This window comes from Pangasianodon hypophthalmus, chromosome 28 (assembly GCF_027358585.1).
Source record: "Pangasianodon hypophthalmus isolate fPanHyp1 chromosome 28, fPanHyp1.pri, whole genome shotgun sequence".
Classification (NCBI taxonomy): Eukaryota; Metazoa; Chordata; class Actinopteri; order Siluriformes; family Pangasiidae; genus Pangasianodon; species Pangasianodon hypophthalmus.
Window position 1 is genome coordinate 1,429,163 of NC_069737.1, and position 14,386 is coordinate 1,443,548.

Genomic DNA, 14,386 nt, shown 5'->3' on the forward strand with positions numbered 1-14,386 from the left:
ATAATAATAATAATAATAATTAGGTTTTGCTGTATATTCATGACCCACTATTTTTAATCCCACTTTAAAATTCACACCGTCTAAATTTATTTATTTACTTTTTATAAAATCTTTTATATATTGTGAAATCTTTATGCACGATGACGTTATAAGCGTGTAAAAGCGTGTAAAAGCCTCAGCAGCAGAAAACCTTTATTTTGACACATTTCCGGGTTGAGCGCACGGCGCTGCGTCGTCTCTCCCGGAAGTTCTCGCAACATCTCGCGAGATTTGGCCGGTTAGTTCAGCTTGCAGGTGAGTGCAGCAGCAGAAGTTTGTGTCTCTGTAGCGTTTGTTTGTGTAGAAACTGAGTCTCAGAGGAACTTTTTTATGACTTTGTGACTTTCTTCTTCACTTCATCACGGAGTTTTACATCCAAACACAACACGAGCTGCTGCTTTACAGAGTGTAGTTTTGAATATGGGTATTTTACAGTAAACATGCAGGAGCAAAACATTTAAAAAGTTACTGTAGTGTGTTGTGTTTAACTCACAAACTGCATGTTTTTTATTATTTTTCCTGCATGTAAACTTCTGCAACAGAAATAATCCACTGTAACCTTTGTTCCTGTACTTCCCTCACAGTCACGTGATTTCCTCCTGCTCATTAAACCTCAGGAAAATTAAAGGTATATTAGTGTTTTTTTTTTTTTTTCTGATGTTATGTGTTTAATCATTAAATATTATGTGTTTAATCATCAAAACAACACCATCAAGTCTAATACTTCAATCATTTTTATACTGTTTATAGACTCAGGTCAGGGTTTTGTACATGTTTGGGAATTTATAATAAAAAAAAGCACAGATTTAAATATTCTTTAGTATTAATATAAATTATTATTAATATTTATATGATTAATATGTAATTTCTAAAAAAAAATATTGCATATAATTATGGAATTGTTCTGTAATTTAGAGCAAAATGTTCCACTCTCAAAGTGGATATATGTGTGTTTTCCTTTATTTGTTTGTTTGTTTGTTTGTTTGTTTTTGTGTCACACTTCCAGCTGTGAATTTATTTTCTGTATTTTTACTACATTTTTGAAAAATAATTTGTGTTAATGTGTTTAGTCTGGCAGTAAAAGATATTTTAATCATCCAAAAAAAAAAAAAGAGATGTTAAATCAGTACTGATTTATTTATTTATTTATTTATTCTGAGCACATTATCACATTTTCTCCCAGTTAATGAACTTTGACCTTTACTAATTATAAATTATTATTATTTTAATCTCACAAGGAAAGAGCAGTAGCACTGACCGGGGAGAATTTTAATTAAATTCTGTTAATATGACATAATATTTTATTTTTTTATTATTTATTTTATTTTATTTTATAATCATACGTTCACACAGTATCCTTTTATCTGTCCATTCTGCAGGAGTGTGTGTGTGTGTGTGTGTGTGTGTGAGAGAGAGAGAGAGTCATGGGCCGGCTGGACGGGAAGGTGATCGTGTTGTCTGCGGCGGCGCAGGGAATCGGCCGAGCCGCTGCTCTGGTGTGTATTTTATTCCTCATCAGCGAGTGTTAGGGGGCCAAGCACCAGGTGATTCACAGCTCAGACTTAGTGTTGTCACGATACCGGACTTTCTAACTTCGATACAATACTTTACATTGAAAAATATCGATATTCAATACCATTTTCGATGCCATGGGGAAAAATTGGCACAATATTAAGAGCATAAAATTTTTATGAAAAGATAAATATAACAAGGCTATAACATGACATTGATGTAGTGCACTTGTTCAAAAGCCTCTGAGGTTGTCACACGTTCAAACGCAATAAAGTGCAAGTAAAAAGAAAAACTAAACAAAACAGTGCAATCTTATGGATGTTCTTTATATAGGTCTGTGTGCTTTGTAAATTAGTGGTGTTAGCACCTTTTGTTAGCGCTGCTCTGTAGCAACACTTGCACATTGGCTTGCTTGTGTTTCCGTGTTCATTTACCTCAAATCCGAAATATATCCAAATAGCACTCCTGCTGTTTTCTTTATCTACCAAACCGGTTGTTTGTAACAGGAGGCGGGGCTATGTCAGTGTCAGTGTCGTAAATCTAAGCTGATCCACAAGGGGGCAGCAAAGTAAAAGCGGAGCTATGAAACGGCTGCTACTTACGGAAACACACACTTCTTTGTTTTTCATGTTCATACACAGCGCCTCTATCTGCATTGCGTGGAACAGTGGGTGACGTTACACATCTCTGATGCACACACTCCCGTCCCGTTAGAGTATTTAACAACCCTGTGCCTTACAAACACACGAGTGTTTCCACTGATGTAGGAACGTCCATTACTCTCACCTGCTGCAGTTTAATCAGAACATCTCGATGGAAACAACTTCCAACTTCTAAAGTCTGAGCTGTTTGTTAGCGTGTGGATGAGGATCTGCTGCTGGCATTGCGTCTATCTATCTATCTATCTATCTATCTATCTATCTATCTGTCTATCTATCTATCTATCTATCTGTCTATCTGTTTAAAAAAAGCACATACACTACTGTGTAAAAGTCTTGGCACCCTATATTTTTTAGTACAAACTTTGTTATAGATGTTTATTTTCTGACTTCTACATTATTGATTCAGTACAAAAACATTTTAGATTCCAAACATTAGTTTTCCAGCACAAAATGAAACATTACAGAAAAATGTTTGTATGTCAGTAAAGAAAGCAGCAGATTCCATAAGAGACACTTTTCAGATAAAAACATAATGAAGGCTGCTGGGTTTCGCTGCAGAAATAAGAAGCGAGTCGACAGTCAAAGTCTCCAGAAGAACTGTGGCTGCTTCTGCAAGATGCTCAGTAACACTTCCAGCTCATTTCCTTATAAAACTGCACACACTGCACCTCAGATACTGCTTTATTTATTTAAAGTGAAGGATCGTCACATTAAATACTGACTTTATTTCATTTATTACTGTTTACTGCTCTTTATAGGATTTTTTTAACGTAGAAACATTTAATTTCATTATTTTGAAGGCGTCTTTGCTCTACAGCAAGACTTTTGCCCAGTACTCTGTGTGTGTGTGTTTTGGTGTGTGTTTGTGTGTGTGTTTGTGTGTGTGTGTGTGTTTTGGTGTGTATTTCTGTGTGTGTGTGTAAAGTAGTACGTGAAGTGGTTTGACCGGAGCGATCAGTGGGTCAGGACTGAGAGTAAAATGACAATGCAGTGTGTGTGTGTGTGTGTGTGTGTGTGTGTGTGTGTGTTTGTGTGTTTGTGTTATTTTGTGTGTGTGTGTGTTTTTTGCCCTGCAGAATCAGTCAGGTTTCATTACAGCTGCGTTCGTGTGTTAAATAACAGAAGTGACAGAACGGCGCTGATGTAGCCTGAGGAGGATAAAAAAACACACACCAGTGTGGATTTACATCCAGAACCTGAACTGAGAAAACCTTTAATAAACCACAGAAGATCCTCCGCGCGTCAGTAACGAAGGAAAACATCTGTGTATTAAAGAGTTAAAATTAAAAGAGTTAAGATTATTTAATACGTTCTCTAGTCACCTTTCAAGCTTGAGATTATTTTATTCATTTGTTATTATTTATGTCACACATTTCCCTCTTTCTCTTTTTGTATGAATTTATATTTATTCTTCATGTTAAATCTCAGTAAATTTATTTATTTACTTATTTATTTTTATTTGTATTATTTTTTATAGGCTTTTGCTAAAGAAGGAGCTCAGGTCATTGCGACGGACATCAACGGAGAGAAACTGAAAGAACTGGATGGAAGTGCAGGTAGTGAAGCGACGCCACCTGGTGACGCTGCAGCCAGGATTTAAACCTTATACTTTATAAAAATCTAGTTATTAAAGTTTAGATATTAATCAAAGATGCAATTCGGGGATATAAATAGATTTATTTAGTTTTTTTTTCTGTAGTTTGCATTGTGATATTTTTTAAAATAATAATTTTTTAAAAACAAATTATCATTTTCATTCATCATCATCACTCAAAACATCTTCATGCGATTCATAAGATATTTCCATTAGAGATCTTTAAATATTTCTAATAATTAATACATTTTAAAATTATTTTTTATCCCATGTTTTGCTTTTACTTTCCTAAAGTCCTTAAAAACAATAATTAATTCTTTTTTTCTTTTTTTTTTTTTTGTCGTATGACTCTTTTGTTGCGTGATGTATGTCATTAATGTCGCACTTTTACAGATTGTATTAAATTATACATCAATTTTATAAATTAATATAAAAACCAAAGTATTTAGTATAGTTTTAAAAATGTATAATATTTATGTTTATGTACGGTTATGTGTAAATAAAAATAAATGTGAAACTTTAAGAAATTGGTGATTAAACAGTGATTTTTTTTCACATTCTGAGCCGCTGTAAGATTCTACATTAAATAATGAATTTAACAGCAATTTTTATCAATATTGTTAGAAATAAAAGTGTGAATACTGCTTTTGTGCACTGATTTGAGACAAAATCCCACTGAACTGTTGATATTATATTTAAAAGATTAATATCGTGTTGTATTTTCTTCAGGAATCAGGACGAAGGAGCTGGATGTGACGAAACAGGACCAAGTGGAAGCTCTGGCTAAAGAGCTGGAGCGAGTCGATGTGCTGTTTAACGTCGCGGGGTAACGACTTTCATTTCTGCTCTGAACCTTATAAATCCATATTAATCCTCCAATAATTCTCAAAAACACCTTCACTCCGATCAGCATTACACACTGAAAACAACAAATACACAAAAAAACTAACTAACTAATTAATTAATCTAAAGTCAGTGTGAGGTGTGGCAAAAATAATAAATAAATAAATAATCTGTGGTCTGATTTGTGAGTGTGTGTGGCAAAATAATCAATAAATAAATAAATAAGATTAAAAAAATAAATAAAAGAGAACATTAACACTGTGCAGCACTGTGCATTGTTATTGTTTATTTGTTCTTTTATTTATTATTGATTTGAAATGTAATATTTTTGTAATTTTTACTTTCCTTTTTGTAATATTACTTCACATTCATTGGTCTGATATATATATATATATATATATATATATATATATATATATATATATATATATATATATATATATATATATATATATATATAATTTTTTTTTAATTTCTACTACTTTTAATATTCAGCATGCTTTCTTTATTATTATTATTATTATTATTATTATTTAGTTTTAATACAGACATTCTCATATAGAGTTATTTTCTTCATAATAACATTATAATGTGTAAATAAGAAGTATAATATTTATGCATATCAATAATTTATTGTAAAATAAATCACCTGGATTTTTTTTTTTTCATTTTTAAAAAAGCACTACTGCATGTATAAGAAGTGCTCTATGAGAAAAGATTATTATTATTATTATTATTATTATCAGTAGTGGTAATTTAGCACTTCACAGCTGTGTTAGTTCTTTATCAGTCTGTTTCTTGGTTTATTCCCCCCCCAGGTTTGTTCATCATGGTACGATCCTGGAGTGTGAGGAGTCGGACTGGGACTTTACCATGAACCTGAACGTACGCAGCATGTACCTGATGATCAGAGCTTTCCTGCCCAAGGTCACGCATCTGCACATGAGCAAACTAACATAAAGCTCCGTTTACACTCACAATACCTTCAAATACATCCGAGTCAAACTTCATCAGCTGTGATGCATCTGCCATGTTTTGTATTTTTCACTTAAATGAGCTATAAAAAAGAGATTTGAACTTATAACCTCTAGACTTTATTGTCACGTCACAGTTTACACAGTGATAAGAGAGGAGTGAAATTCTTACGTTATAGAGTTACAGTCCGTTAGAAAGAACTGATCTGATGGAGGAAAGGGTGCCAATATTTACAAACGTCCACTCGGTTGTTTGCGTGCTCGCAATATCTCCTCAACGTTACTGTATTTCCTCTGTGTTCATGCACGCAGATGTTGGCTCGCAGGTCGGGGAACATCATTAACATGGCGTCTGTGGCCTCAAGTATCAAAGGCATGAATACGTCTTTATTGTTATTGTGCATTTCTCATGATTTGTTGTATTATTTAAATGTTAGGACTTTATAATTGCTGTTATAAATATGTAAATTTAAGTGTGTGTGTGTGTGTGTGTGTGTGTGTGTGTGTGTGTAGGTGTAGTGAACAGGTGTGTGTACAGCACGTCTAAAGCAGCAGTCATCGGTCTCACCAAGTCTGTAGCTGCAGATTTCCTCGAGCAGGGGATTCGCTGTAACTGCATCTGCCCCGGTACTCTTTTACACACACACACACACACACACACACACACACACACACACACACAGAGTCTCTGTATCTACAGAAAATACACATTTACCTTGAATTCACTCAGGATCAGGATCAGGGCTAATAATAACTGATATATGCTCTACAATATTATTACATTATTAGAATATCTGCTTCAGATTTCAATTCATACTTTTTTGCTTTTTTTGCTTTTTTGTCAGCTCGAGTTCTTCCTCTCGTTTCTCTCTACAGGAACTGTAGACACTCCGTCACTCAGAGACAGAATCCAGGCCAGACCTGATCCTGAACAGGTACAAAAGTCTGAGGACAAGACCAAAAAAAAAAACACCTGATTATTGTTTTAGACTTGGAATAATCATCTCATTTTTAAATAAACATATTTACATTTACATATCCATTTTACTGGAGTTTGAAAGGAGACGATATAATAATCCCAGTAGTCATGTGCTGATCAATGGCTAGATATTTCCTGCAATAAATATTTTAGGAAGAAAAACATGATAATGATTGTGTGATGATAAATACGGATGAATATTTTACCTGCTACAACTTCAGAAGACGTTTTTTTTCCTCACACAGCTCATTCTTCTGTTCTTCTGAAAACACAAATAATTTGCTGATTTGCTTTTTTGATTTGTGGTTTTTTTTTTTTTTTTTGGTTTAATGTTTGGTAATTGGAAGGTCATGAGTTGAAATCCCAGCAGCACGGCCCTTAACCGTCGACTGCTCAGGTGTATAAATGTAAGATAGTGTAAGTCGCTGGAAAAGGACGTCTGCTAAATGCTGTAAATGTAAACATTGCATAGCAACATATCAAACTTTCACCTGAATGCTCTATATGTCATATTCTGCACCAGTGTATTAGCTTAGTGGTTAAGATGTTGGACTATTGATCGGAAGGTTCAAATCCCAGCATCACCGAGCTGCTAATGTTGGGCCTCATGAGATAAATGTAAGTCGCTCTGGATAAGGAGGTCTGCTAAATGCTGGAAATGTAAAACTTCCTGGATTGTCAGGTTTGAGCTCACAGACGCTTTGAAGAATCCAGTCCAGCTAACTGATGAGTCTACAGCCCTGCTCACACAGAGTATTCAGATAAATCCCACTTTCATACGAACAGCTAATGATTACAGTGGAGGACTTGGATTTTGCTAACATGGCCGCTGAATAAAGAGAGTTTATGGTGATGTGTGCTGTAAGTATCTAAAGTCTTCTTATTTGTGTTTCAGGCGTTTAAGGACTTCATGGCGAGGCAGAAGATCGGCAGGATGTGCACTGCAGAGGAAGTGGCTCATCTGTGTGTTTATCTCGCCTCCGATGAGGTCGGTTCAGAAAATTAAATTATAAACAAGTCTCAATGATGTACCGGCATTAGCCGAGTTACAATATTATTACAATATTTTAATTAAAAATACAAGATACTATACTACGTGTTGTTCATGACTTGTTTCATTGGGCAACATTTGATTTGTGATTGTGTATCATCATCATCATCATAATATGACATCACTTCCTGTGTTGAAAATAAGAACATGCAGGAAGACAACAATTCGAGGAAATTGTCAAAATTATATTTTCGGAAATTTGTTATTGAAAATTCAATATTTTCGATGGTTTCATGTAAAACTCTAGTCACTGTTTTACTTTACTGTTTACCGGCAGCCAATCAGATCAAACCTGGGAGCAGAAACGATTATGATTGGTTAAGAGTAAAAAACTGAAAGAGGCGGAGCTTATCGCTTGTTCCGTTAGACAGCAGCAGGTGAAATTCCTCTGATGTGACAAAAAATCATGTATTATAATAATAATAATAATAATAATAATCTGTAATTATCACAAAATTATAATGTCTTGTGATTAATATTTATCACAATAATTTTTTTCTAGTGTGTGTGTGATATGATATATCATCTATACAATTATCATCACATGCCTACTTGGATTATTCTGTCATTTTAATTTATTTTATTTTTGGCTCCTTTTAATCTATAGTCAGCCCCAGAAATATTGGCACCCCCATGAAACTGAGCATCGTTTTAAGCTTAAAAGTGTAGAGATGCTGTGTAACTATTTATCAAACTAAAAAAATTACTCATGTAGTGTACACTCCTGGGCAAAAAAAATGGGCCAAGCCCATGGCAAAGTGGCAAAATGTGAAGCTTGTAATGGCCTTAAGGACAAATCATTGGTGAGAAAATGAGCAGGAATGAAGCAGATGCACTCCTGAGAGCTCCTGTGCCTCCATTCGCTGGTTTGCTTTTGCGTATAAACTGTTTGGGGAAAAGCTAGAAACAGGGAAATTCAATTCTATAGTACACAAAGGTGAAATCGTGATAATGATTAAAATGTTTGATGTAAAATTCAAACTAACACGTCAGGGTGTACAAACTTTTCCAAAAATACCTTCTGGGATGTTTTTTTCTTCTTTAGAGATTAGTGATTATTTGGTTAATCAGCCGCACCTGATGCAGCTCATCAAGGACCTCGAGGCTTAAACATTTAAAGAAACTAAAGGAAAAACTCTCACACACTGAGCTCCTTTATCTAGCTGTTTACTTCTTGCTCATTTCCTGACCAATGATTTGTTCTTAAGACCATTAAACACTTAATATTTTGCCATTTTGGGCTTAGACCATTTTTTTTTTCCACCAAGAAGTGTAGTTGTTTTCTTCAAAACACTGAGCTGAAAATTATTGGTACCTCCATTAGTAGTACAGAGCCACGTGCTCATGAATGGATTTGTTGTTGTTGTTAATGTTAAAGTATTTATTATAACTGTTAACTGAAATGAGTGTATTGTTTGTGCAGTCGGGATACGTGACCGGAGCTGAACACATCATCGATGGAGGATGGAGTCTGTGATTATTTCACACTGTGATGGAGCTGCTGTGAAATTTACTACATTATGAAGGGAAAAAAAAAATTATATGTTCCTGTCATTTCCTGTCATGATTTAAAACATATCACGTCATACTGTTTTGGATAATATTAAATCATTAATCAAATAAAAGACAAACAGAGTGTAAAGCATTAATGATTATGGTTCAGTCTTGAGATTATTTTATTATTTTTTGTTTACACCCATTCATTTTTGAATGAAAGGGTGGCAATAATTATTCTTTCTCACTCAAAATGTCTCCTAATCCTAATGTGATGAGCCCTAATCTGATGTAGTGATGTTATTTCTAATAAATTTTAAAGATTTAAATGTTATTGTTGTTCTTTTTTCTTTTGTCGTGATCAATAATGTCGTTATTAAACTCCGTGTTGTTTACAGTCGGCCACCATTTTAACGTATCCACTTCCCTGCGATTCTGTGATTGGTTCAATCCCAAACATATTCCTATTGGCTGTGTAGTGCACTAAGTAGGGTGTAACCGCTATGACGCCACAGCCTATGTAGTGCACTAATAGAGAGAGTGATGAAGTGTTTGGAATCGAGCCGGAGATTTCAGCACTACTGCGGCTTTCTTCAGCATCCACACCCGAAGAAGAACACGAGGCACGAGTTCGCTATGAAGTGAGTAACCATGACAACCGGTTTACATTTGAACACCTATTACGCTAGCTAGCTAAAACGGAAATGTACTGAGTGATTTTATCCGCCATCTTGTTTTCCCTTTTTTTTTTTGGTTTTAATGAGTCCAATCTGGTCAGTTTGGATGCTTTCACTGCAATATAAAAAATAAAAATTACAGTGTTAACGTTTATAAAGCACAAACTATCACTTTTATTAACTAAAATGGCTCCATGTTCACTATATAAGTGCACTAATTAGGGTAGAAATAATCACACACACTAGAGACTGGTGCATTATGGGCCGTGTGTGGATTCAGCCGCCTTAAAATTATACTTTATTTTAATGTCATTTTATAGTTTTTTTTTTTTTTTAGTATATTTTATAGTAAATATATTAGTATCTTAATCCTTGAGTCCATGTGGTGTTAATGTAGCATATGGGGAGTTAATTAGTGTGCAGTCTGGTTAAAACCGGATTAACTGTTCAATTTAATCTGCTGTTACCTCAATTTACACCTCAGTTCACATCACAACCACAAAAGTGTTAATTCAGTCCTTGTTTTCATCTAAATATTATTTTTGTATGCCTATAAACCTGAGATTTATTCAAAATTTATTCTAAATGCCTTGTATTGAACAAAGCACAGTACACAAGAAAAAGAATACACACATTAGTGACCATAATGGGCTTAAAATCATACTTTTTATGTAAGGAATACAAAATATTCTTCTCATACCACAGCAATTCGCCAACGATTACAATTTTTCACTAATGCAACAATCGTGTCAGTTTAAAGATGTGCAACGTCCACGATACAAGTCACTTCCTGTGGTCACTTACGTTATAGCAGCTATCAGTTTTGAACAGGATGATCGGCGTACGTTGTTATTTTGTCTTCTGGGAAACATGTAAATGCCTTTTGTAGCTTCTGAAGGGCGGCACTAAATAAAAAAATAAGATCTTTTAAACAAAATAATAACAATATACACCGATCATCCTGTTCAAATGTTTACACCCCCCCTGGCTTTTGAGCATCAGTGAACTTTTGCACCTTTTGTAATAGTCGTGTTCGAGTCCCTCAGTTGTCCTCAGTGTGAAAAGATGGATCTCAGCATCATATATCCGCTGTTCAAATTTAAAGGGTTCAAATATGCAGAAGATGCTGGAAAAGTAGAGAATGTGCAGGACCTGGAGGATTTTTCTGAAGAACAGTGTGCAGTTTAACTGCTCAGGACAAACAAGAGACTCATGAACAACTATCACAAAACATAAAAACAGTCGCTGATCATCAGGTAACAGCACAGTACTAAAAATCAAGAGTATGTGAACCTTTGAACTGGTTCAGTTGTGTAAATTCAGTTATTATTGTGTCTTGTGGATTATAGATAACATAGATATCATCTGCTGTGTGAAATCGCTTATTCAGGGCAGAACTAAATAAACAAAATGCAATTTTTATGATTCGTCTTATTTTTTTTAAATTATTAACATTTTGCAGAATCTGCAAGGCGTATGTAAACTCATGACCTCGTCTTTATAAACAGCCGTTCCCTCTCCAGCCTCTTTTTTCTCTCTTTAGAAGTTAATAAGACAAAAACACGCAGCTTGTCGTGTTACAGAGAAACCTGAAAGAAGCGTAAACTCCTCTGTCCTGAAGATGTCTGAAAACTTAAAGTTACAGCTTCACCTCTGACTGTTACAAAGCGCTGACACTGGAGACTCCTTCCATCAACGTTACATAAACGTCTTCTTAAGAAAACTTTAAGAAAATTTTACCATATCAGCAGTTTATATGGTGCGTCCATCGTACACGTCCCTGTGAATGAGCTGTTACTATAGAAACGAGCACATTAATATAAACCTGCACTACTGTCAGAGCTTCTGTTATAGAAAATTAATCAACTCCTTCTGAAGAATCACAGTCTATAATTCAACGTGCTCATCTGTGTACCATGAAAGTTTATCAATATAATATTTTATCCATATCACCCAGTTTTATATAACAGAGGTGCAGCTTAAACACTTGAGTTTATCCTCCCAGGTGTTTGATAGGCTGCCTGTAGCTCCGCCCAGTTAGTGGGCGGGACGTGGAGGGTGAACTTCCTCGCTGGTCAGTGCGCTACGTCAGCGATGAAGTGATCTCTCTGTATCATGGATCATGCTGAGTCTCGACCCGATTCGTCCCACTCGGTGGAGGAAGAAGCTCCTGTGGTGGGAAACCATGCTGAGGTACGTCACGGGTTATAAATTAATTTTAAACAATAGTTTACATTTATCTTTTATTATTATTATTATTATTATTAAAGTCCTAACATTCATTATTTATATACTGTACTTAATAATTAATTCAAATTCAGTTTAAAGTAATTTAGTTTTTGTTTTCCTTTATCCTATTAAATATATGATTTTAATTATTAAAATGTATAATACTGTAATATTATTTTAATGTATAAAGAATTTATAATGTTCACACCTTTCAGTTTTTCTAGTCATCGTGTGTGTTGTTATAGATTTACACATTCTGTTGTTACATGAGTAGGTTTTATGTAGTGTGTGTGTGTGTGTGTGTGTGTGTGAGAGTGTAAGACAAACCCTGCAGAACAAACAGGAACTTGTGACTCCACTGATACGCTCTTTATTGTAATATTTCTGATACTGGGACTTAATTACACGTGAGTCAACACGAGCTGGACTTCACACGTTCTGTTCAGTTCTCAGGGCAAAATTCTTATCTGTGCTAATCACACTCACAGACACACACACACACACACACATACACAGTAAGGAGTTCTTTAGCATGGTTTTATGATTAGGTTTGTATTCATATTTCCAGCACTGTTCTGGTAATCAGACATTCCAGGAGTTGTTGAGTGAGGAGACGGAGGAGACGGAGGTGCAGAGAGCCGTACACACGATGGACGCCTCCACCAACACGGAGCCGAAGCGACGATGCTGTGGGTGGCTGAGGAGGCGGTGCCCGTGTCCCCCCCGCGGCCTGCTGGCGTCGCTTATTACCAAAGGTGAGTGGGGCGAAGGGACGTACCGAGGATTTACCAATAACTTCAGAAAATTATTCACAAATCCACAATGGTCCAAACCTCTGAGCCCCGAATGTGTCATTTTAAACCATTAAAATAAATAATAAATCAATTGTAAATCATTGTAAATTATATACAGTTATATACAATTAAATTATAAATAAACATTTTTAAATAATAATCCTACTCTTTTAAGTCCTAAGAAACAACTAAATATGGTCCAAGGACATCTCTACACCTTTGTCATCATCAACAATAAAATGAATATGCATTAATATGCAAATTTAGACACGCCCCCGCATTATCCTGCCATTTCTATTAGCCCAATATCACTAACATTATCTAACATGACTAGCTGGTTAACTAGATGCTAGTAAACTAGCTCACATTAGTGACACGAGTGGGATTTCAGTATCACAGTCTCCTCATTTTACCGCTGATTTATTTTACACCAGCCGAAGTCTGCCCGAAAATATTTCCGCGTTACCATGACAACCAGCATCTGTTCATTGCTAACATCTGCTAGGATTTCTAGCTAACCAGCGTAGCATTCAGGTTGTGTGGCCAAATTTATTTAACAGGACCTGGCTCTTATATCGTCTAATTTGCATATCAGACTGTGATTGGTTGAAGTTTGTTTAGTGACATCACACATTGAGCTCATCCATAGCCGTGTGTCTGTGTGTGTGTGTGTGTGTGTGTGTGTGTGTGTGTGTGTCCAGCGTCCATGGCTGCAGTGTTATTCGGAGTGGTTTGGTCCGTCACTGAGGACGAGTGTCTCCCTGGAGGAAACCTGTTCGGCATCATCGCCGTGTTTATCTGCTCTCTGATTGGAGGAAAGCTGGTGGGACTCGTCCGTCTGCCCCGCCTCCCACCCCTTCCTCCTCTCCTGGGTATCACGCTTATATAAAGTATAACTCTTATATAAAGTACATATAAAGTATGAATTATTGTCTGTTTCTATCAACAATTATATTAATATTCTGAGGAAAAGATGATGTCATCACAAGAGACACACTAGTGATAATTACAGTGTTTTTTATGTAAATGTCCTTGGGTCATGTAGTTCATTTTAGTTCATTTTAAATTTACATAAATATAATTAAATATTGTATTCTAGTTTTAAGTTTAATTAGAGTTAAAGTTAATATGCTGTAACAGAAGAACGTAAAGAGACTAAAATCCCACATGTACGTGTGACTCAAAACCAAAACCTGCTGCAAAAATTCCTGCTAAAGTTGCAATTTTATTCCTGTTTACTGCTTTAAAATAATATTTTAATAATATTTTCACCTGCCAGAAAAAATAAACTGTCTTATTTAAACAAGTGTCTCAGTTACATTCTAGTTGTTTTACTTTCTCTAACCAAAATCTGTGAGAAAAGTGTAACTGATATCTAGTAGTTAGATCTGTACTGTGTGTGTGTGTGTGTGTGTGTGTGTGTGTGTGTGTGTGTGTGTGTGTGTGTTCAGGTATGTTGTTAGCAGGTGTCCTCCTCAGGAACATCCCCGTGGTAACGGCGGCCGTGTATATCAACTTCAGATGGTCCGCCTCACTCA

General features: G+C 35.4%; 2 protein-coding genes across 5 annotated transcripts in view; both read left to right on the plus strand.

Annotated features, from left to right (window-relative positions):
- Positions 1–317: 317 nt before the first annotated feature.
- Positions 318–9,482, plus strand: bdh2 (3-hydroxybutyrate dehydrogenase, type 2). The gene is made up of 10 exons (XM_034301306.2): positions 318–667; positions 1,419–1,535; positions 3,691–3,769; positions 4,537–4,633; positions 5,469–5,577; positions 5,937–5,997; positions 6,138–6,251; positions 6,501–6,559; positions 7,499–7,591; positions 9,078–9,482. Exons 2-10 carry the CDS (start codon positions 1,464–1,466, stop codon positions 9,129–9,131), a joined length of 738 nt encoding a protein of 245 aa, XP_034157197.1. The 5' UTR covers positions 318–667; positions 1,419–1,463; the 3' UTR covers positions 9,132–9,482.
- Positions 9,483–9,585: 103 nt separating this feature from the next.
- si:dkey-162b23.4 (sodium/hydrogen exchanger 9B2) overlaps positions 9,586–14,386 on the plus strand; it is a 10,614-nt gene continuing 5,813 nt past the window's right edge. Inside the window, exons 1-6 of one of the 4 annotated variants that reach the window (XM_053231034.1) lie at positions 9,742–9,789; positions 10,931–11,081; positions 11,831–12,018; positions 12,623–12,809; positions 13,550–13,720; positions 14,300–14,386. The exon at positions 14,300–14,386 is cut by the window's right edge and continues 56 nt beyond it. In XM_053231034.1, coding sequence (XP_053087009.1) covers positions 11,941–12,018; positions 12,623–12,809; positions 13,550–13,720; positions 14,300–14,386 — 523 coding nt within the window. In that variant the 5' untranslated portion in view covers positions 9,742–9,789; positions 10,931–11,081; positions 11,831–11,940. Of the gene's footprint in view, positions 11,082–11,830; positions 12,019–12,622; positions 12,810–13,549; positions 13,721–14,299 lie in introns of all 4 variants that reach the window. The other 3 variants (XM_034301291.2, XM_034301290.2, XM_034301292.2) reach the window with 3 other exon arrangements.

What these genes read in the sequence shown, in the direction of transcription:
- bdh2 (XM_034301306.2), top strand. Translation starts at nt 1,464, where the DNA reads ATGGGCCGGCTGGACGGGAAGGTGATCGTGTTGTCTGCGGCGGCGCAG. An exon ending in TCAGAGCTTTCCTGCCCAAG is followed by an intron (nt 5,578 to 5,936) that starts GTCACGCATCTG and finishes TCATGCACGCAG; the next exon opens with ATGTTGGCTCGCAGGTCGGG. An exon ending in TTTATCTCGCCTCCGATGAG is followed by an intron (nt 7,592 to 9,077) that starts GTCGGTTCAGAA and finishes TTGTTTGTGCAG; the next exon opens with TCGGGATACGTGACCGGAGC.